General features: G+C 38.0%; 1 protein-coding gene and 1 long non-coding RNA gene across 3 annotated transcripts in view; one reads left to right on the forward strand and one right to left on the reverse strand.

Annotated features, from left to right (window-relative positions):
• Positions 1–11,473, forward strand: part of LOC102161036 — a 67,073-nt gene extending 55,600 nt beyond the window's left edge. For both annotated transcript variants that reach the window (XR_002338170.1, XR_002338171.1), the window contains one exon: positions 8,044–11,473. This is a non-coding gene — a long non-coding RNA (uncharacterized LOC102161036). The remainder of the gene's footprint in view (positions 1–8,043) is intronic.
• Positions 1–26,133, reverse strand: part of CYYR1 (cysteine and tyrosine rich 1) — a 109,055-nt gene extending 82,922 nt beyond the window's left edge. The window contains exons 1-3 of the mRNA XM_021071450.1: positions 25,757–26,133; positions 25,617–25,716; positions 20,496–20,598 (exon numbers count right to left, since the gene is read on the reverse strand). Coding sequence (XP_020927109.1) covers positions 20,496–20,598; positions 25,617–25,716; positions 25,757–26,011 — 458 coding nt within the window. The 5' untranslated portion in view covers positions 26,012–26,133. The remainder of the gene's footprint in view (positions 1–20,495; positions 20,599–25,616; positions 25,717–25,756) is intronic.

Consider the following 26,559-nt stretch of genomic DNA (forward strand, 5'->3'; position numbering starts at 1 on the left):
TATATACACACACATACATATGTATGTATTTATAACTGAACCACTTTACTGAAAACTTGAAACTAATGCAACATTGTAAACAAACTATATATATCTCAATTAAAAAAAGGTATGACCATGTGAATGCGTCCTCTTAGATGTAATATAGGGGTCGCACGCAAGATAGCAACCCTGAAAAGAAGGCTACATTCACGTCACAATAGAGTCTACTTGACTTAGCATACTCCAGCAACAATAATGGATGGATACTCAGGAAATAACTTGCCCAGCTTCGGGAGGAAGCTCATTGTGGCCTGAGGCTGCCTCGGAGGATATTAAAAAGGCACAAAAACAATCTAGTGGAAATGCTAGCTTCCCAGCACAGAGACAATGCAGATGGAAATGCAATCTTGCCAGAAGTCAAGAGCTGAGTCAGACTGAGGATGCACATTTTTTTGGTTAGGGAGCCCCAGGTTGAAGCACTCACTTTTATTTTTCTTAAAATAGTACGAGAAAGGATCCAGCCTGTGCAGCATTTAAATTAAGGGGTCTTGTCCTTTCTGGCTGAAGACTGTAATTTTATTCCCACTTTTTTGACTCTCTTTGCAAAGGAAAAATCACGTTTGAACCAACGTAACTTCCCTGTTAGACTAACACCATTCCCTGATTTACCTATCACGTATGAGATAACTGATGCTATGGAAGCTTACACTGGAGAAGAAGAGATGGTAGCTTATAATTACTGAGCACCAGCTTCTGTTCTAAGTGATTCATAAGTATTAATGAATTTTTTCCTTGTAGACATCTAAGGGATAGATGTTATCATCATTTTACAACCCTATCCTTGGTAGTGGTAAAAATTTGTAAATTTGTCCTTGGGCTTACTAAGAACTCATTGGTGTCCCTCTGTATTCAATTACTTTGATCAAACATTAATAAATCTTTATAGGATTGTATTTTCAATACCCCTGAATACATTCACCATAGTAATTTGAAATAACCCTTTATGTAAGTCTGTGTATATATGAAAACGTTATGGTTTATGAAATCACTGTTTGATTACATCTCAATTTTATTACTACACAGTATCAGAAGTCCAAAATGAAATGTTTTTTGGTATGGTTTATTTAGACCAGTGTGGTCCAAGGGCCATTTGTTCCAGAATTTCCTTGTGAGAGAAAATTAATAAAAAAAAAAAATAGGCTTCCTGCCCCTACTCTGGACACACAGAACCTGAATTTCTAGATTAGGTTCTGAGAATATGGATTTTCAGCAAGCATTCCTAGGTGATTATAATGCATACTAAATTTTGGGGAATGCATAATTTAAAGTAATTTAAATACAGTGAAATTTCTGCTTTCCGTTGAACAGACATAATTAATGCCTGGTGTTTACAACTGCAAGACATTTAAAAGCTTGAATGTGATTTAAGAAATGAATAAATATGTTTTTGTTTCTTATATGCTAATATAGACTTAAAAGTGTTATTTGAAACAAATGTTGAAGGGAAAAAAACAACATAAGATTTTGCAGATCTTTAAATCAAACCATCCACTAATTGAAGCACCTGGGAGGTTAGTCTTCCTAATGGCATAATCTGAAAAGTAGAATAGATTTTTATCACTCTGGAAAAAGACTTTCAGGATAAGTTCTTTTCCCATATAAACTACTTCTTCCTACACCCGGAAAGGAATGAATTTGGAGGTCTCGAAGTTCTTTGTAAACTCTCTCTTCTCATAAATATTTAGATTAGAAGGAAAAGCCAGGATCATTCTTTTAAAAAGCTTAATGAATTTTTTAAATGCATGAACAAAGTTGAGAAAGCCTGACAATGATTAAAGGGTCTTGGTTTTAATAATACCTACTTAGCCCTTTCCAAATTCTCTTCAACGTTTCATGAAACAATATATTTCTCTTTATAAACCCAAGTTGAAATTAATTATTTTAGTCACTTTCATCACAAAATTTAATTACTGACACAATTTTCTGCTGCTCATGTCTTTGTCTTTATTCTGTCACCTACAGGGCACACTCTCCACCCAATAAGTGAAATTAATATTTCTACCAGCTCTGCAATGGCTTTTTGATGCATATGTATGGGCCATTTCCTTAAAGATCTCATTTCTTAGTTGAGGTGTTTACACATAAAAATGACGGAGATTGTCAAGTTTTAGATTGGTTTAGAACTAGAAGAGAATAAATCTGTTTCCATGCTATTATCTGCAGTTCACTGACATGACTCCTAATTTAAAATAAAGAAAAAGGGAAATTACAAATAATTTCATTTAACACTACGTGGAAGTTAATATACATGTATTGTTCTTTTTCCCTTACAAAGTGAGTTTCAATAACAAAAAAACTACTTTATTTTCTGTTTATAAAAACCAAACATCAAAATCTTGAATCTCTCCGTTTGACTGTTATATTTTCTTGGTCAATTGACCCATGTCTCATAACATAGTATCACTTTTATCTCTGGTAATATTCTCTGTTCTGGACTTTACTTTGTCTTATATTAATGTAACCACTCTTTCTTTTGTCTTTTTTTTTTAGAGCCAGCACCAACAGCATATGGAGGCTCCCAAGTTAGGGGTCGAATCGAGGCTGTAGCTGCGGGCCTATGCCACAGCCACAGCAACGCGGGTTCTGAGCCATGTCTGTGACCTACACCGCAGCTCCTGGCAATGCTGGATCCTTAACCCACTGAGTAAGGCCTTGGGTCGAACCCACATCCTCGTGGATACCAGAAAGGTTCGTTAACCACTGAGCCACGACGGGAACTCCGCCACTCTTTCTTTTGGTTAATGTTTGCATGGCAAATCTTTTTTCAACCTCTTATTTACTATTTTTCTCTGTTCTTGGCTTGACAGCTTACTGCTGCTCCCCTAGCTTTATTAAAGTGTAATTGATAATTAAAAACTGTGAAAGATGTACAACTGGTTGATTTTATACACATATTAGTGAAATAATCAGCACAATTGAGGTAATTATAACATATCCTTCATCTCACAGTTACCTTTTTGTTGTGTATGTTTGCACAGCCTGGTGTTGGGAAAACTTAAGATCTACCCTCTTAGCAAATTTTAATTCCACAATATGGCATCGTTAATTATAGTCACAATGTTATATATTAGATCTCCCTAATTTATTCATGTTACGGAAGTGAAACTTCGTACAATTTAACTCCATTTTCCCCTCCTCTCAAAGTTTTAACCTACTTATGTCATTGTAGTTGAAGTGAGTTTCATGTAGATAGGATAAATTTCTGCCAGTTAAAAACTCCTTTCCCTCTCCTTCTGTTGGTACTGTTTTCACGATGAATGTAATTATTGATCGGTTTGAATTAGGTCCATCCTTTTATTACTTGATTTCTGTTTGTTTTCTCTGTTTTTCATTCCTTTGATTCATTCCCTTTACCTGCCTTCTTTTTTTTTTTTTTTTTTTTTTTTTTTGTCTTTTTGCTATTTCTTGGGCCGCTCCTGCGGCATATGGAGGTTCCCAGGCTAGGGGTCTAATCGGAGCTGTAGCCACTGGCCTACGCCAGAGCCACAGCAACGCGGGATCCGAGCTGCGTCTGCAACCTACACCACAGCTCACGGCAACGCCGGATCGTTAACCCACTGAGCAAGGGCAGGGACCGAACCCGCAACCTCATGGTTCCTAGTCGGATTCGTTAACCACTGCGCCACGACGGGAACTCCTACCTGCCTTCTTTTGACTGTAGGCAGACCTCAGAGATATTGTGGGTTCAGTTCCAGACTAGGCGACACATGTGAATATCACAACAAAGCAAGTCACGTGAATGTTTCAGTTTCCCAGCGCATATGACAGTTGCCTTTACACTCTCCTGCAATCTATTAAATGTGCAATAGCATAATGCCTAGAAAAGGTACATACCTTAATTAAAAAATACTTCATTGCTAAAAAATGCTCACCATCATCTGAGCCTTTAGCAAATTGTAGTACTAACATCAAAGGTCACTGATCGCGGATTAGCATAACAAGTATAATAATAATGAAAAGGTTTGAAATATCACGAGAATTACATTAAATATTGAATGACCCAGAGACATGAAAGGAGGAAATGCTGTTAGAGAAATGATGTTCAGATCGGATGTTTTCTATTTCTTTTTTTTCTAATGCAGTCTTTTCGCTGATTTCAAACAGAGATTGTTCTTACCTCTTGGGTCATTTTCATAGGAGATGCTTTTGAGCTTGTCAGATAATTTTAACATTTCTGTTACTTGATGATTCTGTTTTCCTTTGTGAGTCAAGATTTCCTTGGTTCATCGCATGCTGGGTCATTCTGGATTGTATCTTGAACTTTCTGAATATTATGAGACCTTGGGATTTGTTTAAATCTTGGGGGAACTTTGATATTTTAGTTTTAGCTGGCAACCAGTCAGGTTCAATTTAGACCACATATTCCAATCAGACTTCTGTGGGGTATGCTTTCAAGGTAGGCTCCATTTTCAGAGTCTCTGTAGTCATGTATGGATTTATCTCATGTGTATACCACTTAACTGCCAATGTAGGACTTGGGAGGTTATATATATTCTGTATTCAATTCACAAGGTACACTGTTTAGGGTCAGATCCATGCATATGCAACTTGAGAGAAGCCCAGGGGTTCACAAGTAGCTTACAGATCAATTTGAGTTTCTTCATCTTTTTTTTTTTTTCTTTTTAGGGCCACATCTGCAGCATACAGAAGTTCCCAGGCGAGGGGTCCAATTAGAGCTGCAGCTGCAGGCCTGCACCACAGCCATGGCAACACCAGATCTGAGCGGTATCTGTGACTTACACTGCAGCTTGCAGCAATACCAGATCCTTAACCCACTGAGCGAGGCCAAGGATTGAACCTGCATCCTCATGGATACCAGTCAGGTTCTTAACCCACTGAGCCACAACAGGAAATCTGAGTGCCTCCATCTCAATGATCCCCTCAGTACTGTCTGGTTCCCTCGGGCAATGCTTTGTGGTTCTCTGATCAGAAAGATGGGCTTTATTTACTCAGCTCTTTGCATATTTCCACAAATGGGCTCATATCCAGCGCTGAACAGTAGGAGGTCAAAGACAATCAATCAAATAAATAAATAAATAAATAAATAAAGCAGTGGAGATTCACCCCCATCTTCCTGGTATTACAACATTCTCATCAAAAGGACAGTTTCCTGTTCTCAGAGTTTTAGACTCCTGTCAGGTCCCAATGCAGCCACTATCACTGCCACTGCTACGACAACCAAAAGATCACGTAAGGGCCACATAAGAGATCAAAGAACAATATTGGGGTACATCCCCAGTGTCTTTGAGGATGAGAGGACCTTTCTTATTTAGCCAGAACTAGAGAGATTCTCCTATATCACTCTCTGTCCACATCCTAAAGCTTTCCTATGTATTTTGGGCTCTGTTTAGTGCAGAGTGGGGTTAGGCAGTATTTTGAATTTTAGTCTTGTTCCTTAATCTGCACACTACTATTGCTTTTCATCTACCTGAAATAGCTGTTCCATGCATTCCATCCAAACTCTATTGCTGCATTCAGTGGGAGGCAGAGAGGGGGATGTGCTCTCTCTGTTTTATGCAGAACTGGAGCCAGTCTTCCCAATGGAAGGTAATGAGACAAAAACTGTTACACCACGGACATGAAGCAAAATACACAGCATGTATAATAAGCTGGTTGTTTAAAGCCAGCAAGCTGAGTAAAGGGAAACTCATTTTAGAACTGATAGACATCAACTGATCCTTGCTATGATCAATGACTTTTTATTCCGCATGACATCTGGCATTTATTTGCTACTGAAATGGGGCAGGACCCTAGGGTCCTTCCCCTCTCATGCCCTCCACCTGCTTTTGTCTGTAGAAAAACTTTTATTTAAAGAATTAATTTAATCATAGAAGTGAGGAAATGCAGAAGCAAAGGAAAATAGTCAAATAGGACAAAAACAGTAATAGTTTAGTCATTAAGCAAAGTCAAGGACCTTTAGTTCCTCCTCAAGGGCTATAGATCATATTCTGAGCAATATTCTCTTGGCTGTCTTATAGATACTAAAACCCCCACCAGGCAGAAGAAATTAACCTCCTGATGACCAGACTATAGCCATGATATAAGCAACCACAATTCTGAGAAGTGGTCTCAAAGAAATGGGAAAAAATTGACCCTGGGAACTGAAGGTTAACTGTATTTAAAACAATCAGGATGACAATGATCAGTCAGGTGGCGGCATAATTAATGTCAGGATGACTATCAGTGCTGACTGTGCTGTTTCTGCATGTAGCCCCCTCTTTCCACCTGAAGCTCCCCTTAAACTTCTGCCTGCTGATTGTCAGTGGGGAGAGTCAGCCTTTGGACATGAGTCCACCCTCCTCTCCCCTCCTTCAGTTGGCAGCCTCTGAAATACAGCAAACACTCCTTTCCACCAGCCTTGCCTCTTTATTGGCTTTAGAGAGGTAAGCAGCCAGACCCCTTTCAGTAACGCTACCACTGAAAACACTGTCAGTCCCGCAATAGTTGCAAATGTAGGTTATGAACAGTATCGTCAGAGACAGGTCATCCCCCTTTTCATTCTTGTCTTATAAGCACTGACATATTGAGAAAGCTGCTGATGAACATTTTTTTAAAGTCTAATTGAGGCAATTCTAAATTTTACATGCAAAGACATGCTCAAAAATCTATAAAGTACTGTGATCACTCCACTGACATGGCAAGCAGTTAGAAAGCTGTTTTATGCATTAATTATTAACATATCATCAGTAGAGTTGAAGCAGCCATCTCTAATGAGCCCTTTTGTAAAGTAAATTACTGCTCCCTGATTTTTGGTATTACATGTGTGATTTTTTTCATAAACCTGCTTTACATCTACATATATATTTATAAAAAAACCTTTTAGTCATATATATAATATATACATTAATTTTTATTCTAGTTGGTTTAAAATGTTCTGTCAATTTCTACTGTACAGCAAAGTGACCCAGTCACATATATGTATCCATTCTTTTTCTCATATTATCTTCCATCATGTTCTATCACAAGTCTTGTTCACCCTGTTTTCAAGCCAGTTTCTCTAACACACAGGTCAGCCTAGGGCCAACGTGGCAGATTTGCCACTGAATGCACATGACTTTGGGGAACTGTACTATGCTTCTAGCAACTGCTGGGCAGCAAAGACAGTGCTTAATTAGCTGCCTTCACCGTTATCAGACTGCAAACACCATTTGATGAAGAAGGCTATTTATTTCACTCAAGGCTAAGAGAGCTCTCCCGAGAAGAGATGCCCATGTTTTGGCCTGGAGGACCAGAACGAGAGCCTCACACCTGAAGGGACACTCTACTGCTCAGTCATGGGCTTTGTAAATGACCTTGGAGAAGTCACACTGCTCCCCCTGTGTCCTCTTTTCCCAAACTCCAGATGTTTTCAAAGCCTAATGTTGTCATTAACGGGAGGAAAATATTTCCAAGCTCTTCTAAGTACTTTTATGTGAGAATATATCTTTCAGTCGAATTCTACGAGATAGGCAAGTTGTTACCACAATTTCCTCTTGACACATTAATAAACAGTGGCTCAGTGATATTAGGAGAATGAAGTTTACCCAGCATAAAAGAAGAAGAACTCAAACCTAGTTTGGTGGATCCAAACATTACTAATCTTTCTTCTATACCCCTCTATTGCTAAAACTACTATTAATTAAGAATAGCATCACAAAGAGTGGTTGCCCGTTTCATTCCACCTGACAAAGGGTAAGAAGGTCTATTTACTTAATGCGAGGGTGGGTACAACTCGAGATAGAAACCGTAAAGAAGAGTTTTCATCATTTATTTGATAAATTTAAATCCAAATATATTTCCCCACATGTAATAATTTGGAGGTTGATCCTGTATTATTCCTGGTGTTTTTAGAGGGAAAATGTTGTATAACATCGTACAGTTGGTTATTTGCAACCACAGGCCGCACTTATTTTTTGCAAAATGAAGTGTGGAGAGATATCATTCTGTTCACCTTTTTGATAGTGTGAATTCGCACTGTTTATATTTGAAGTAATTTCTTCTGTTTTTCTCTATTTCTGTCAGATTTGTGCAAAGGCGTAAAAAGAGCATTCCTCCTGTTACCTGTAAGAATTTCTTTCTTCTTTCTCTTTCCTTAAGAATGAATATCAAAACTACAAATTCTACTTATCTCTGCGTTACTATGGGTTGAATAGCCAAGGCTTTCACCCGTGGCACTTTCAGATGGAATCCTATTACACTTTATGAGGTTATCATCTCCCTCTGAAATTTTCATTAGTTATGGGTGTGTTCATCCTCAGATTTTGCAGGTGGGAGACACTGAAAGATAGTGTGCTCTGGCCAGCAGCTGCCTGCCAGAATTCTTCCAACATAATGGAATAAAAATCACTGTGTGTGCATAATTCTTGCCTCCTCAATTTTATCAATAAGACATTTTACCTCCAAAAATTATGCAAGTGAATTAGACTCATACAAGAGGCTGTTGCCTTGATAGTCACAGGCTGGCACATCACATTGTTTCATGGATAGAACACATCCAAATACATGAATTGTGCAAGAGCAGACCTGAATGGAGATAGGTCAGACCACAGCAAGACCTCCTAGTATATGCCTGAGGCAAGTTTCAGTGTAAAGCGCTTCCTTCCTTTGGGTTCTGGACCTTTAAACTTTTCCTACTTGAGGCACTGAACATTGATAGAGCACACTGAATGAAATACCAAGGAAACATGACAAGGAGGTTAAATCCTTATAATCAAGCTGGCTTTTGAGTTCTAATTCTTATCATCTGATTATAATGTATCATAATCAGTATGACTCAAAAGTGATGGCTGACTCCCTGGAAATCACTCCTTTTACTCTGCAATGATACCTTATTTGTACTCCATGAAACAAATTCTCTGAAATCAATCACATATCCAAATTATGTGTTGATTTTTTTCTAAGCAAATATTTATCCAGATGATATTTGTTGATTTAGAACTCATAAAATGTCAGCTTTTTCATGCTTAAACAGAGGATTACTTGTGTTTTCAACAAGCAGCTATGGACCATTCTATTGTTTGAGCCCCATACCTTCAATGGTACGTTGGCAGACCCACTTCTGGTCCTCTTGGAGTCTAATGTGTGGAAGGGCAGACAGATAATTTAGGAACTTGAATAAAATGATAAATAATAACAGGGCAGAGAAAGAATACTACTATGGCAGCATGTGGGAGGGACTTTAATCCAGATGGACAATAAGAAAATGCTCCGCCAAAACATGATATTTAGATTGTCATAAGGTCTTACAGCAATGAATAATTTTCATTTATCCCATCTTGAAACCTCCAGTTCTTTAGGAACCAGTGGGAAGTGGCAGAAAAAGGTCATGCACACATAGTTTTAAATGCCAGCTCAGTGCATAGCAGCTGTGTGAAATCAGACAAATTGCTTAATTCTGAGTCTCAGCCTCCTCATCTGTACAGACAAGAATAATACCCAGGTCATGATGGCTATTCTGAAGATTAATAAACCAATATATAGTAAGCATCTGGGACAGAGAATGCATTAAATAAATGATAGTTTCCTTCACGCTAATAATTCCTGCCACCACCATATACACTTTCTCTTATAATATCCAATTCTGATATCTATCTAATGAAAGTAGCCCTTAAAACCTGGACTACATGAGCAGCTGTGAGTTGATTAGTTTTGGGCTCAGTTCAATGGATGAGTAAAGATGGATCCTCACATAAACTGCTTTGTTAAGGCAACATATTCAACTCAGAAGGAACCAATATACCAAGAAATGCTGCAATATAAAATATAAAAAGCGCATAGAAGAAAATAAAGGCATCCACTTACCCTGCCATCTTAGGAGGTCTATTCAAGCTGATTAGTGAAGGACAGACCAATTCTGATAGTGAAAGAATTTTGAAAGGATGGAGAATGTTTTAAGGGAGGCTAAAATAGATGTAAAACACTTTTCAGGAGGAAGGGGAGAAATGCAGCATATTCCTGATTGGCTTGCTATGTTCTCTCTTGCACTTCTCTTCAGGACATCTTGCTCGCACCCCTACACATTTTTCAACACCTCTTAATCCCAAATCTAGATGTGGTGCTCCAAGCTCCCCACTGAGTTCAGATTGGTGCACTCTATCCACTCACTGAAGGCCCACTCAAGTTGGCTTAAAGGCTATAGAGCCTATTACCCCACCCCACCACTCAACATACTAACTGAACCTTCTTGAATATCCCCCTTCAGTTCCCAACACACACCATCCACCCACTCATCCAAAACTTCAAGCTTGATTTGGACTCATTCCTCGTGTTTAGCCCCAATCCCTAGCCCCAAATCCCACCAATCTGTAAGTTCTCATCTCTTCTATCACTTCATCCCACAGTCCGGGAAATTATCAAACAGCACCAGCCCTCTCCAAATGTGCTTGGAAGATTGGCAGCATCAATATCACATGAGAGTTGGTTAAAAATGCAGAATTCCAGGTTCCACACTAGACCTATCAAATCAGAATCTGCATGTTAACAAGGTGTTGTGCTATTTATTATAGGAACTAAATATTTGGTTTTCATCCCATTTCTGTCATGGAACCAGAATTTCCCCTGGAATTTCCTAAGATAAAAGTAGTGAAGATGTCTCGATATTAAAAACAAACCCCTTTCAACCACATCTGAGTTTATGTTAATGAGGTGAGTTGGAAAGCACCTGAAGATGGGGCCTGGTTGCCATGGAAACCAACCTTGTGATTAGAGGGCTGGGACTTTGATTCCAAACCCCTGAGTTCTGGGGGAAGAGAGGAACTAGAGACTGAGTTCAATCATTAATAGTCAGTGATTTAATCCATCATGTCTATGTAATGGAGCCTCTATAAAACCACAAAAGGACAAGGTTCAGAGAGTTTCCAGGGTTGGTGAACATGTAGGGATTTGTGAAAAGGGACATGCAGGGGGAGGGCATGGAAGCTTCTAACCCTTCCCCCATACCTTGCCCCATGCAGCTCTTCCATCTGGCCGTTTCTCAGTTATACTGTTTTAGTCTAGTAAAAAAAAAAATGTTTCTCTAAATTCTATGCAAATTACAGATACAAATATAGCATGCCCACATATCCACTACCCATGCTTATCACATGGTAATAATTTATAATATCTGTTTCGGATTTGTAATTTTTAAGTAAGAAAATATTAAAGTTGATACCCTCTTTCCTACTCTTCACAGGGTGACCAACTTGTTGCAGGACTAAGAGGTTGCAGCCCTGAAGGTCCTGCATCCCAGGAAACCCCTTGGTTCTGGCCAATCCTGAAATTCATGTGTCCATTTCTCTCCCCCTCATATCTACACATTTACCACCTGTGCATGTCTCTGTAAGTAAGATACACAGTTATTTTGTGTTTAACTTTACACAAATAGTACCATGTTCTCTTTTTCTATTAGCTCTTTTTCACACACCACTGCAATTCTGAGATTTACACTAACACTAACATGCAGAGATTTAACTGCAGTATCCCATTCCATTGCATGAATATACTCTAATTTACCTGTCCATCCTTCTCTGATAGAAATTTAGGTTGCTTCCAATGTTTAACTATTTTAAACAATGTGTCCATCACAGTACAATGTCTCCCTGTGCGTATTTGGGAATTCTCTAGGGAATATATGTAGACGAGGTACTGTGAAGTCCAAAAGGATGCCCATCTTCATCTTTACTGCATGTGGTCAGGTTGCTCCTCAGGTGTTGATAACAGTTGGTGTTATCAACTAGCAGTGGGAGTTCCCTTTCATGTTGGCCCACATTGCTTTTGGTGCTATCAGACTTAACAGAGGATCACCAGCCTGATGGCTGTGAGATAGTCTTCCACTGTTTTATTTTTTTAATTTAATTTTATTGGAGTATAGCTGACTTACTATGTTATATTAGTTTCAGGTGTACAGAAAAGTGAATCTGTCATACGAAATAAGTATATCCATTCTTTTTTCCCATATAGGTTATTGGAAACTACTGAATAGATTTTCCTGTGCTCTACAGTAGGTTCTCATTAATCATTTATTTTATATAGTAGTATGTATATGTTATTTCCACCCTCCCAATTCTTTCCTCTCCCCAGCAGTTTCTCTTATGGTAACCATAAGATTGCTTTTGAAATCTGTGAGTTTGTTTCCATTTAAACAGCAGTTCCCTGCTTGGGCTAGTCAGGGGAAACATCTTCTGCCTATTTATTGCCCTTCCAGTGGTCTGCTCTGTTACTTTTTCTGAGCACACACATCACCCATTTTCCTGTTGAGGTGTTCCGGATACTAATCTTTTGTGCATCAAATGATTGCAAGTATCTTCTCTAAGTGAGGAATTTGCCCAACATTTTGTCTATGAAATTGTGGCCATCTATATTTTTTAAAAAGTTAAAAATTGATATAGATTCACAAACCATAAAATGATCCTTTTAAGGCACAGAGCTAAGTGATTTTTAGTATAGCTCTTTTTTTTACTGGTTGTGCTTCTCATCTTTTATTTTAGAAATCTTTCCTGTCCTGATACCATAATGCCATCCTACTCTTTTTTTAAATGTTGTAAATGTTTGCTTCTTGCATTTATGTGATTAGACTATTAGGAGAGATTTTTGGGGGTGAGATGTGATAAATTATCTAGTTTAATGTTTATCCATATGGAAAGCTATTCTCTCAGCATTGCTTATTAAATAATCCCTCCATTACACTGGTTTGTAATGCCGTCTCTGTTATCTATCAAGTCCCACAGATACATGTCTAAGTCCATTTCTAAGCTCTATATTCTATCAGTTTATCTGCGAACTAATACCACACAATTTGTTTTCCATAGCTTTATAATAAATTATTATATCTCCAAGGCATGTCTTCTCACTTTGTTGTTTTTCGTAACTATCGTCCTTTGTCTACACCTTTTACTGGACTCTACACATTTTAGGCTCAGTCTGTCAAACCTAAGACAAAACAGTCTTGTGGGTTTTGATGTGAATTGCATTGAATTTACTTATAGTTCAGGAGGAATTGACATATCCCAATACCGACATCCTTACAATATTCTCACCCACAATTTGGTACATCTCTTTAGGTCTCTCTTTCATCTCGTAAAACATTTATGTATTTACATTACTCCATAAATGCCACACATCCAGTATATTACTGGATTTCTTACTAGGTACAAAGTTTTTGATGTTGCAACTGAGTTCCGTGTGCATACATACACATTACATTTTCTGAGTGCTGTTGATGAATAAGGATGCACTAATTTTTGCACACTGACCTTATATTCTACACTCATGGTGAATTTCCTTATTCATTTTTTATAGTCTGAGGAGTATAGGCAGTCATATCATTTATAAATGATAATAATTTGGCTTCTTCCTTTCCAATTCTTATCACCATTTTAAAATTTATCTTGTTGGTTGACTATAGGATGCTGAATGGAGTGGTTCTAGATGCTGGCTTCTCTTATAGTTGCCTTTAAAGGGAAGAAATATAACATCAGAGCATTGAGAGGGGTGTTTGAGGTAGGATTTTTTTTTTTTTTGAGATTTCTATTTGGTGAAGCCATCTTCCTTCCTGTTCCTCCTTTGCTAAGTATTTCTTTAACTCAAGTCACTGATGGATCTCATCAATTGCTGTTCCTTTCAAGGCTCATCTAGGAATTTCTCTCCTTCAAGAAGTCTTCCTCACACCCTGAAGTTGGACAAAAAATGCCTCTTCTCTGATTCTACTGCACAGAGTCCTTCCCATAGACTACTAAAGTATCTGTTTTATGGGCCTATATTCCCCAGTAGTTTAGATGCAGTCCAAGGGCAGGAACTGTGTTTGATTGACAGCTATGTCTTCTGGTACCTTGTTTAGAACATAGAATACCTGTATATATTTATAGAAATAAATTCCTGGGAATATGTTCTAGAAACTTCATTTAGTCCTTCCTAAAATCAAATTATATTTTTAATGGTGAAGCTTACTTTACAAAGGCAACTGTGATTGAATAGAACATAGTTAACAAAAAATTCCAGATAGCTACACATTTACACTTGCTCCTTGTTTTTTTAGGGCCACACCTGCAGCATATGGAAGTTCCCAGGCTAGGTGTTGAATCAGAGCTGCAACTCAGGCCTACACCACACCATGGCAATACTAGATTTGAGTGGCATCTGCAATGTACACTGAAGCTTGCAGCAACACCAGATCCTTAACCCACTGAGCAAAGCCAGGGATTAAACCAGCATCCTCATGGATACTAGTCTGGTTTGTTTCCCGCTGAGCCATGACAGGAATGCCTATACTTGCTCTTAATAATATATAACATTTATTTATGTAATACATAAAATACATGTCTTCTGAGAAACAATGACTTTATTTTTATAGCAAATGTTATTTGTTACCAATTCAATTACTTAAACTAAAGAAAAAAAAAAGAAGTCCTCTAAGCATGCCATTTTCTGCAAATTTTCATGTGTTCATCAGCTTAGTAGCTCTCTAGGTTTCATTACATAAGCATGATCAATTAAATCATTGGCCATTGATAATTGAACTCTATCTCCAGCCCCTCTTCTTTCCCTACGGGGCTAGGGATTGGAACTAAAAGTTTCAACCCTCTAATCACATGACTGGTTTTCCTGGAAACCAGCCCCCATCCTCAGGTGCTTTACAAAAGTCACCTCAATAACATTACATTTTAAAATGAAGTTCATATTTACCTTAACATTGTATTAGTTATTTACATTTCTGTCTTTATTAAAACAAAAGCAAGATTCCCACAAACTTTGATTTGCTCAGTATGTTTATTTCATATCTAAGTACTAAGAATATTTTAACACTTTTATTTTTTAAACTTCTATTGAAGTATAGTTGATTTACACTCTTCTGATAATCTCTGCTATACAACCAAGTGATTCAGTTATATATATACATACACACATTCTTTTTTCTTTTCTTTCTTTTTTTTTTTTTTTTGTCTTTTGTCCTTTCAGGGGCGTACCAGCGGCATATGGAGGTTCCCAGGCTAGGGGTCTAATCAGAGCTATTGCTGCCAGCCTAGCCAGAGCCACAGCAATGTGGGATCAGAGCCATGTCCGTGACCTACACCACAGCTCACAGCAACGCTGGATCCTTTTCCCACAGAGCAAGGCCAGGAATTGAACCCGCAACCTCATGGTTCCTAGTCGGATTTGTTTCCGCTGTGCTACAACAGGAGCTCCCACACACATGCTTTTTCAGATTCTTTTCCCATGCAGGTTATCACCAGTGTTACCAATTATCACCAATTATCAGAATATTGGGTAGAGTTCCCTGTGCTATAGAGCATTTCCCCATTGGCCAGTCTATTTTCACCAAAGCCAAAGGCCTTTCAAGCTGTGTTAAAATGCTGTCCTTATTTGAACAGCCTCACGTGTTTTATTCAGGATGCTCAACTACTTAATGAGCATAGGGCCTCAAATGCCACTTGGAAATATGAAATTCTTATCCTTTAACTCAGTTTTGCTTTCATGCATAACGTGGCTCTAAAACCACAGTTGTGATATTTATTAGCTGTCTTCGCAAAACTCTGAGCAATACATCTTTCACGTTTCATTGAGAAGAAAAGAAACTTAATCCCACCAGGATCGCCTTTATTAATTCTTCCCCTGATTTTTTTTCCTCATGGGGATTTTTGTGTTGGCCAGATGGTGCACTGAAGAATCCTTAGGCAGATCTGCATTTTATAAAAGCAGACTAGAAAAGCAAAAGTCTATTACTGAGTGAGGGGATTCAATCTTAGATCTTGTCATCTGGCTAACTATATCCAATTCAGTTATTATTTGGTTCATGTTCAACATTGTACAATTATTCTTGTTCATATGGCAGTTTTCTTCATTTTCAGTAAAGTCCTGCTTTAGTCTATTCCATTACTAACCATAATTAGCTGCTCAACTGCCCCCTCTAATGCCTTAAATTCTACCAATTCTAAAGACTACTCTACAAACCACACCGTTATGTTGGATCCTATCTCTAGGGAATGTCAATCAAAGTTCATCATCACAGACTGTTTATTTCCATATTCATCACAGACTGTTTATTTTCCATGGAGAACAAGTGGCTGGATGAAATGCTGGAGAATCAGTTTGATGAGACATTCTATGCATCATAAATTTCCCCAATTCTCATTTTCTAACACAGTGAGGTTTCTAATCGTCACCCTCTGTGAAAAATGGAGACACAATTCCAAAGTCACATATTCTGTCACAAATGGTACTAGGTAGTGTAACATCTCAAAGTGTTCATTCCAAGAATTTTCCCTATGGAATAAAATACAATAGTCTTCATTGGAAGACTTCTCGCCTTTGTCTCTTGTCTCAGTGGTATCTAGAAATACATCATTTCTACATGAAACCTGCTACTTTATCTTCAGAAAAATACTGAATTATTTTATTTTAGTTTTGTTAGACATGACCAATAAAAGCATGTAATCTACCCATAAAAGTCTATAAAAGTAAGGATCTATTTTTTGTCTTTTCCTATGTATTTACACATTACATTCAAAGTTTAACCTTCCTTTTCTCGCAACACTGAACAACATGGGTTTTCCCAAACTAACCATTTCCTTTCTTATACCTTTGTCTCTGTAGACAAGACTCTCTCCATCTGGAATGCACTTCCCTTTCTTCACTATCCATTTATGTAAATATCTACTCTACTTTTAAAACTCTGAAATTTCATATGTATGAGGCTCTCTCTAAACATCTCTTTCTAAATCACACACACACACACACACACATACACACTTAGCAGCTTTTTCTCTGGCCCTTCAGTAACACTCCATAGATTAATTCACTGAATTAGAATTATTTATCTACATTTCCTTCTTTTATTAGATTGTGAAATTGTAAAGGTCAGGGAGCATCATCTATTCATCTTTGGATCCTATGCTGCCATGGTAACAGGCACTCAATATGTGTTTGTAAATAATTGATTGCATAGTATATGCTGACTTTTGCAAAAATTATTCTTAAATTCTGGAAAATAGCACTGTTACTTTTCTATATTGAAGTCAATATCCATGGCCATAATAATTAAAAAGTAGGTATGCCATTTTAAATAGAATTATGTCAAACAGACTTGTCGTAGTGACTATCTTGCAATATACACAAATACTGAATCATTATTTTGTGCAACTAAAACCACTATAACGTTACGTATTAATTACACTCAATTTTTAAAAGTATATAGCTATGTTTAAAGTTTAATTTAAAAATTTTTTCATGAGACACAAGTACATTTTTAAATTCTTAACTGAAAAAAGGGGGGTAGTGTATGAATTTGTCAAAATTAACTCGTATTTAGAATTTAAATTATATAAAAGGGGGAGACTAGTAAAATATGACTTTTCCACTAAAAGGTAAATTGAAAGTTAGCCTCCTGTGATCACTCTGAAAACAAATCTTAATGATCAGTTTTCACAAGAGAAGGTTGAACTGAAGTAAACATATTTAAAGGCCAAATATCTCTACTCTGGTTATTTTAGAGACAGGCCTCAGCAAGAAAGATCAAGTGTACTTTACATTCCCAACTTACACAGAGTCTCGAGTGCCCCCAATTTTGTACTCTCTTTAGCTCATTTTAAGCTAAGCCAAGACATTTTCTATTGTGAAAATAAACAAGACTAGAGACCAAATTAAAACCAACTTATAAGATTATTCATTTATGATATATAAAATTCCTTATTACTTTACTGATGACCACAAAGATTAAATTTTCTGTTAAGATAATTCAAATGAATTTATTAAGAATGTGCCTGGATGCTTGGAAGGGAGGAAGCATAGTTTATAAGTTCCAAAATAGCAATATTTGAAAACATGTGCATGAAAGAACTTTTGTAAACATTCTTGGAATTATTTTTTTTCTCTCTCCAACCCCCCACCACCCCTCACTTAAAAAAAAAAAAAAAAAAAAAAAGCTTTGGGTGGAGTTAACTCTTTTCAATTTGTAAACAATAACTGGAAATCCTGCAAATGTATTCTCCTTTATCCAGTGTTGAAAACACTTTAAACACTTTTTTTCTCTAAGAATTGTTTAGCGAGGGATTTACTTAGTGGTTTCTATTTTGAACAGAAAATTCAGTTTAACAGCCTGAAATATAATGCCATCTGTGTTTATTTCCGCCCTCTACAAAGCACAATTCTTTTTTTTTTTCAAATATAGCAAGTACATGGCCCTAATAACCCAGATAAATATGTAACTCAAGGAATTCTTTGCTTTAACCAAGTAATAGAATTAGTTCATAGAACATGTACCTTAGGGAGTGATGAATTGAAGGTCTGGGATTGGCATGTACACACTATTGTAAATGGAATGGATGGTCAATGGAGACCTGCTTGCTATATAGCAAAGGGAACTCTACCCAATATACTGTGATAACCTATGTGGGAAAAGAATCTGAAAAACAATGAAAATGTGTATATGTACAACTGGATCACTTTGTTGTACAGCAGAAATTATCACAACACGATAAATCACCTATGCATCAATAAAACTTGAAAAATGGGGGAAAAAAGCATATGTACCATAAAAAAAGCAATTCTGATTGCATATATAAAACATATAAAGTACATCAGCAAGTTTAAATTTTTTTAAGTACTTTGATGAATAACTAGTTACATCTTCTATATATATTTAGATGCAAAATGGGCACAAAACACACCGTGATGTCATTAGGGGGCAGAGAAATGGGCCAGGAGCCAGAGCACCAAAGAATCACGGAGTTGGAGTTTCTGTCGTGGCACAACAGAAACGAATCTGACTAGGAACCATGAGGTTGCAGGTTTTATCCCTGGCCTTGCTCAGTGGGTTAAGGATTGGGCATTGCCATGAAATGTGGTATAGGTCGCAGATGCAGACACAGCCTGGATCCCGTGTTGCTGTGGCTGTGGTGTAGGCTGGCAGCTACAGCTCTGATTCAGCCCCTAGCCTGGGAACCTCCATATGCAGCAGGTGCAGCTCTAAAAATGCGGGAAAAAAAAAAAAATCACAGAGTCATTCTGACCCCTTGTTCCTCCAGTCTATACCACCTGCTGTCTTACTCAGGCATCTACCTCAACAGCAACCTCTGGCTTGTGAAGACTACTGGAAAATCAAATTTGAATTTAGTAATAAAATACTTTAATTTACTTAAAAAGTATGAAGGGATACACGGATGTGAAACATCATTATATATTTATATGTACGGTATTCTGAGCTGATTCTGACTGTTCTCTAAATCTAAGGAGACTTGATGTTTTTCCACCAAGTCTTCCATGAGGAAAAATTCAAACTTTTTATTTAGAGTTTATTTGCTTAAATGTTAGTCATCAATCTTTATGACAGCCTAACATTTCTTGCATCACCGTGACAGTCTTCAGGAGTCTCCTGAAGTATGGCTGTTTCTGGACTTATCCAGAAAACAAATCTTAATGATGCGATCTCTAAGATCAGCCCCCACTTTGATTCTAGGAAGTCTCCGTGATGCCAGGTTGTGTCTTCTCAGGAAACGGAGGATGACTTCCAAGCCATCGCAGTGGCTATCTGCCTAAAAGAGCCAGGCACCTATCACCTAGTGCCTAATCTTTCCTGGTTCCACTTAAGCCTTCATGGAGCATGAGTAAAATCACAACAGAATAGCTTTGAAAATACCCCGATAATCACTTGAAAAACACAAGGAGGACAGAGGCAGACTCCTGAAAGCCATGGGCGATTGTCACTCGTGGGTGAAATTCGGATGTTCCTGACTCTCTCCCTTTATTCCTAACGTTGAAGGTGTGTGGAGAGGAAGAGAGGGTTGCTCCCATCTCAGACATACAACCCTGAAGGCAGCTCCTGCCTGTTCATCTCCCTTTGCCCAGAAATATCTATAAAATAAATTCTTGATTTGTTACAGAGAAATGCTTAACACATTGTCTGTGTCTATGTTTCATTGATTTTTGTAGTTGGTTACCACTTTACACTGTCGATGCCTAGAATTTCTTGGGCTCTAATCTTGTTTCCCGAAGTTGTTTGAGCTGCATTATGTGGAAAACTGACATTTTGTGTCTCTACGGGTTTTTATTCATGTCTCTTTTTCCTGATATCTACTGGATGAGTCAGACAAATATATGGGTGGCACAATAAACTGGCTATCATTAAATGACAAATTCTAACTGACAAAACCTTCCACAAAGCAGACAAAAACATGTAGTTTACAACGTTAAAAAATGATCAATGATATGAATAGGGTCAATTTAAACCATCATCATTATCATTACCATAAAGCAAAAACTAGGCAATAAAATAGTATTCTTTAAATTCCCTTCTAAAAGGTCATGTATCTTGTCTATTACTTTGCGCATTTAGTTAAATAACATAAGACAGTAAATAGTGATGAGTGTTGAGTGTCTCCAGTAGGGATTTTATGCAACAACCAACCGTAAAAATTCCCTGCCTATACCCATAACTTATTATTTTGGAAAGCCATAACTAAGCAAGGGAAAGGGTATCAATATTGCCAAATTCAACTAATACTCACGAGAGAATATTCCCAATATAGGCATAGTAGGAGCAACAGTAGGGTGTGGTTCCATCACAGCAGTAAGATTTGCAGTCTTTGCCACACTGAGCAAGGCAATCTTCTACAAAATAAAAACCACATTCATATAGTTACAGGTCTGCAACCACAGCTTCACGAAAAATTACTCTATTTCAAATCTTAATTGGTCAACAACCACCCTTTAGAGCCTTTAGAGTTTCATGAGGGTACATTCTCAGAATTCTAAAACACTGCAAGCATTTAAACCAGTCTTCCTTCCCTATTAGATGTAAAGCTAGAAAAGGCAAAGACCATTCTCTGAATCTCCTGCAGCAAGCACAGTAATTGGTAGTCTGAGTTGCTTGAATGAGACAACGGAGGGAGGAATGAATTATCCATCTCATGAGACATTTGATTTATCAATAGAGTTCTTTTTTTTTTTTACATTTTTTATTAAAGCATAGTTGATCTTACAATGTTGCACCAACTTCTGCTGTACAGCAAAGTGACCCAGTTACACATACATATACATTCCTTTTCTTACATTATCTTCCATCAGGGTCTATCCCAAAAGACTGGATATAGTTCCCTTCAACAGAGTTCTTGTAATAATTTTTAAATGATAAAGTCTTTTGACTTTAGGGTATTACCTTAATTACATTTAATGGAAAGTGTTGTTGACATGGATGATTGTTAAATAATATATAGCATTATATGCTTTCCTTTCTCCATCATTTTTTACCTTCATAATCACAGTTTGCATACACATGATAACACAAATGAGTCTACATATTCGGTCAATTCCTTTGTATTAGAAGATAATGAGTTAGTTGTGGAAAAAAGTTCCATAGATATTAAACTTGTGAATTGTTACAAGTTTATTTAATGTCAGATTTAAGAATCAATAACCTATGAAACAGCACCATGTAAAGGGGGGAAGGTATTTCCTCACTTAAAAAGGACATATTGGAGCTGACAAAACCAAATTACTGTCTTTTTTCCCCATGTTTTTGATGAGGATAATTATACTAAAAATGTTGAATAAAAATTACCCTATCTTTAAAAAATTCTCTATTCACCTAAACGACTTATGTTTAACAAGTTAAAGTTAGCATTAAATTCTAATAAGTGGTATATATTATAAATTATATGTGAATTTCAGATACATGAAAGAAATATTAAGCACAGTCCGATAATTTAAGTTACATGTTGAAGAATCACAAAATAAGTCATTTCCAAATCAATCTCTAAGGGACTGTCAGCTATCACCTAAATTATATAACACTTTGCTTTCCAGTCAAAGCCATGACATAAAAGTGCAAATGCTGTATTTACACTTACGAGTCCCTGTAATTGATTTGTCTTGAGAGGAAAATTTAGGTTTTGCTTTTAAATCACCTCCCTGACAAGATGATTCTTTACAAACCGATGTGATCAAAAACTAGCAAAGTTCATTCACTTTTATCAGTAAGGCATGGCCTTTGTGGAACAAGTGAAAAGTTCATATTTTCTTTCCCTCAATTTTATTTCTACCTCATCAATGAACAAAACCTTTCGGGGTTCTTCTGGGATGTGGTCCAAAGAAATGAAAGGGAAAACAATGGCCTTTGTAAGATTTAGTACTTCTTAAATCCACTTTAAAATTTTGAAGACAGAAACACAGTCTAAGGATTGATTGACAATGTATGCTTTCTGCAGTTTATTTACTCAAGTCCCCACTGAATTTCTATAGCTCTCATTTTTAGTACTGTTTAAATAATTCACCTAGTTAGACTGGTCAGTTTATCTCCAGCGCTTAGCTGGGATGTTTTGTTTCATGCTCTTAAAAGTCATTCAGATAGTGGGAAGGCTGACAGACCTCCTTATTCTGTTGGAGCAAGACAAGTGATTTTTAAGTAGCTTCTTGGGGTGCCTTTTGAATGAGTCCCAGGACAGTGACACCTTATTAAGTTCTCTATGGTTATCAAAGATTCAACCCCTATTATTATAGGGTCATAGTGTTATCAAAATATTTTGAGCCAATGTTACAGGAAACCAAGCCCAAAATCTTGCAGCCAAGAAGCTGGATTATACCTGCAGCAAACATCTACATCATGTCACACATTGTTCATTATTTTTATGGCATTTTCCAGCACTCTTGCTCTTTCCCAGAATTAAACAACTGAAAAAGGAAGATGTAATAGTATGGTAAGTACACCCATAATCAAAAATTTCCAAACTGGGGTTTTGACCTCACCTCAACACTTATGTTGCTAGGTTAGTTGCTTCCTCTGGTTTATTTGAGAGGAATCCTATAAAGATCACAGTTCGGACAATACGGAAGCATTTTCTCACTTTTAAAAGAATGAAACATTCCAATTGCCCTCAGAAAGTAAATAATATTGCTTCCAATACTCAAGTTAATGTTCTTGAAAATTAGCCAGTTCCAGTTTTCTTCGGTGACTTTCTTGAAAGGCAGGCTCTGGAAGAAACTTCCCCACTCCCACCCCATCTTAAGGAATGTGAAGTCCAGGAAAGCATCTGGCTCCAGGCACTTGCTCAGAATTGGCTCTTGTAATCTACAGCTAAGGATAAGAAAGGAAGGAAAGGGAGGGGACAGAAATCACTGGCTAAGGCCAGGAAGCTTAAAACCTTGGCCAGATCCTGTCTTTGTAGCCTGCAGTGGGAGTCAGATAATAATATAAACAGTTCATTGGGTCACTTTCCAAAAGTGACTCCAGGGTAAAACACGATGCTTCAGGTAGAGAAAGCTTGCTCTTACGTCCTTAAAAAAAAAAAAAAAAAAAAGGAACGTACACTTAATGCATTTTGTTTGGGGAAAATAATTCAGGTTATGGACAGTGCATCTACTTAGGTTTTTGTCTCATTAAAGCTGGTGATTCATTTAACAAGGTGTCTGGATGATTTCTATTCCTGCTGCCTTTCCCAACCTCACCCCAATCGTCACATCCAGCCTTATCTCTTCGTTCCAGCCCAACTGTATTGTCTGTTTCTGCCTTTGCTGACACTCTATTCTACTCCATCTCCTTATGTTCAAGACTTCCCTGTACTTCAAAGACCTAGCTCCTAACAGTCCTCAGTTCAACTGCCCTGAGCAAATACTTCTCAAGCTCCTGGAGAGGCATTTTGCTGGTCTCTAAGAATATTATGCCAAACAAAACAGACATCATCTTCATGGAGCATATATATTCTTAAGACAGATAAGGTCCCCTCCTTTGAACACCTAAAGCACATGATTATTATTTCACAGCCTTTGATGTCTTAGGGTAATGGGCACATCTTATCTCCCAGACAAGACTCAGAGTCTGGCCTCTATCCTATGCACCGCTTGATATATTTCACTCAATAAATATTAGTTGAGTGACTAGGGCAGGCATAAAAAGGCCTCTGAAATAAGAATTCAGGAATTAATATCAAAAGAATATCCGCTAACCCATTTCTTATCAACCTACTCTTGGCTTGCAATGACTTTTGCAGCTTACTGGGGAGGAATGTGATGGAGAGAAGAAATGAATGCAGCGAAAACTTTCTAAATTGATCAAGCTTGCTGCTGGCCAGCTGTGTGCGTTTCCAAAATCCTGGGGAATCTGTGCACCTAACACTGTGGGAACAGGAAGAAGGGAAGGAAAAGTGTAAATCAGAAGCTTACAGCTCATCAAACAGAATGAAATCGACAAAAGAACAAGAAAAAGTTATTCAATGGTGTGATTAAAGATGAGTGAAGGTATTAAAATTTCATTTGCTGTGTTCTATTTTCTTATTTATGGGGTTTTTCTAGATAAACAGAGGAAGTGTAAAGAATTATCATTGCTTCAAAAGAACTAATGAAGATATTTTAATATAAAATATTTAATATAATTGGTATTTAATAAATATTTAATATAAATAAAATTATTTCTGTATTTAAAGGCCAGTATTTTCCCTATAATAAAATATCTTTAAAACAACTTATAGGCAGCCACTAATTCACATTTTAATGAACAGACTGGAAATTTCTATAGAAGTTATTGTGACATTTCTGGCAAGGTTGAATGAGAAATTCAGTCCTATTGATGTTCAGGCAAGAATGCTAAAGAACGTCTTTATTTCAGTTGCAGTGTTTTTCTAAGTATCAAAAGGTAAATAAATTACTGTGCTATACATAAATTTAGTATTGCAAGGGCAGAGGTAAGCCTGTGGTTTTTGTTATAGGAAGTTCCAGACATGACAACATTTATTTTAAAACTCTGCTTTTATCTTGTTTTTAAAAAATGAAGCAGGTGCAAAATCGCATGTGTAATTAACTTTATACATGAATAATCAATGAAAGGCCATTTTGGGCTCCACATCCGTCCCCAAACAAGAAAACTGCTTTGTTTCATCAATTGTTAGCAATTCTCACTAAGAATAATCAAAATGAGGGAAATTGCTTATGAATTCAGCAAAAAAGGATTCGATTCAGGGTGAATTTATGCCTCTCAAAAACTTCATATTTCGACTCAAAGCTTCCAATTGCCCTGTCAACCACACTTAAGAATCATCTTCTAAAGGATGAAAACAGAAATCTAAGGTTTTTTATTTTAAAAAGGAAAAGCCGGAATATTCAGAATGTGGTGGTGGAAGGGGCCATGGGTAGACTTTACTGAAATGGAAAAGTCTCCAGATTAGTTTATTGGAAAAACTTTAGCAATACCTCTAAACGTCTTGTCCTTTATAAAACAAACAAACAAACAGACAAAAAAACTGCTTTCCTCCCACTGCTCAGCCTCCTCTTTCACCCCAATTCCTGAATTCTGGATATGACAGGGAAAATTTCGCGCTATCCAGAAAATAAAATCCCCTAAATGAGAAATGTGGGATTGAGATTAGTTACTTTGCCTGGAGAGAGAAAAAGGAAAAGAGAAAGCGTGGGGGAGAAAAAAGAAAAAGAAACGATGAAAGAAAGGGGCAAAACACAAGCGCATAGAGGTCGAGCCCAGGGCTCCAGCGCGGTGGCTTCTCTGCTCCCGCCTCCGGGGACCACACAGTCTCTGACCTCCCACCACGGTCCCCGCGCGTCGCGCCCAAGCCGCCTTGCCCGGAGTGTGACCTCAGCGCAGCCCCGAGCCCCCTTCCCCTCTCTCGTCGCCCTAGGTCACTGACCTGCGTAGACAAAGAGCAGCACCAACTTCGGAAGCAAGACCCCTGGACACCCGGGCAGCCTCCGCGCGTCCATCCAAGCCAGTGGCCGGAGGTTGCGCGCCAGGACAAACCGACAGAGAGACGGACAGACCGGTGTGTAGAAAGGGCTCGAAGTCGAGGGACAGCCCGGAACCGGGAGGGGACGGGGGCGCTGGAGGGCGGTCAGATGGAGAGGGCGACGCTCCGGAGAGCGGGGTGGCGCGGAGACCTGGCCATGGCCCTGGGAGTCTCGGAGGCGAGCCCGACCGCCGCGCGGGACTGCGCTGGGGCCAAGGTCTCTTTGTCTGTCCCCGGGGCTCCTGAGGCGGGCTAAGCGGCGGGTCCGGAGTCCTCGGCCACCGAGGCTCACATTTCATCTCCGCGGGTGGCACCTACTCGAGGCTGGGGGCGGGGGTGACCCCGACTCCTCCCCACCGCTCCAGTTCTTCCTTCTGTTAAGTGACTCTCCCTGCTCGGCCCGCTCCTGAAGGCATCTTTTCTAACTCTTGCTATGGCTACTGCCGAGGAGTTTAGAAAGCTTTGCCGCCCTGATTTATCCTTTTGAAGCAATGGATGAAGAACTTTGTTTTTCAACTTTAGGCAAATGGAGGGAATTTTCAGGGTTTAAGATATAAGACCTAGAAAGCCAATGAAGAAAACCTAGGAGAATTGCAGAATACAGAAAGAGTGCACGATTTCTCTGCTGAAAGCTGGTAAAATGTTTTGTTTGTTAAACCCCTCAAACATTTCCAGTAAAGTCAGGGAAAACAAAACAAAAGAAGAATGCACACAATCACCACTATTATTTGACATTGTTCTGGAGTTACTGGCCTATGCAATTAGATAAGAGCAAGAAAAATGCATAAAAACTGGAAGCAAGACTATAATTTCAAATATACTTTATACATGGAAAATCAAAGAGAAT

This window comes from Sus scrofa, chromosome 13, assembly GCF_000003025.6.
Source record: "Sus scrofa isolate TJ Tabasco breed Duroc chromosome 13, Sscrofa11.1, whole genome shotgun sequence".
NCBI classification, from domain to species: Eukaryota; Metazoa; Chordata; class Mammalia; order Artiodactyla; family Suidae; genus Sus; species Sus scrofa.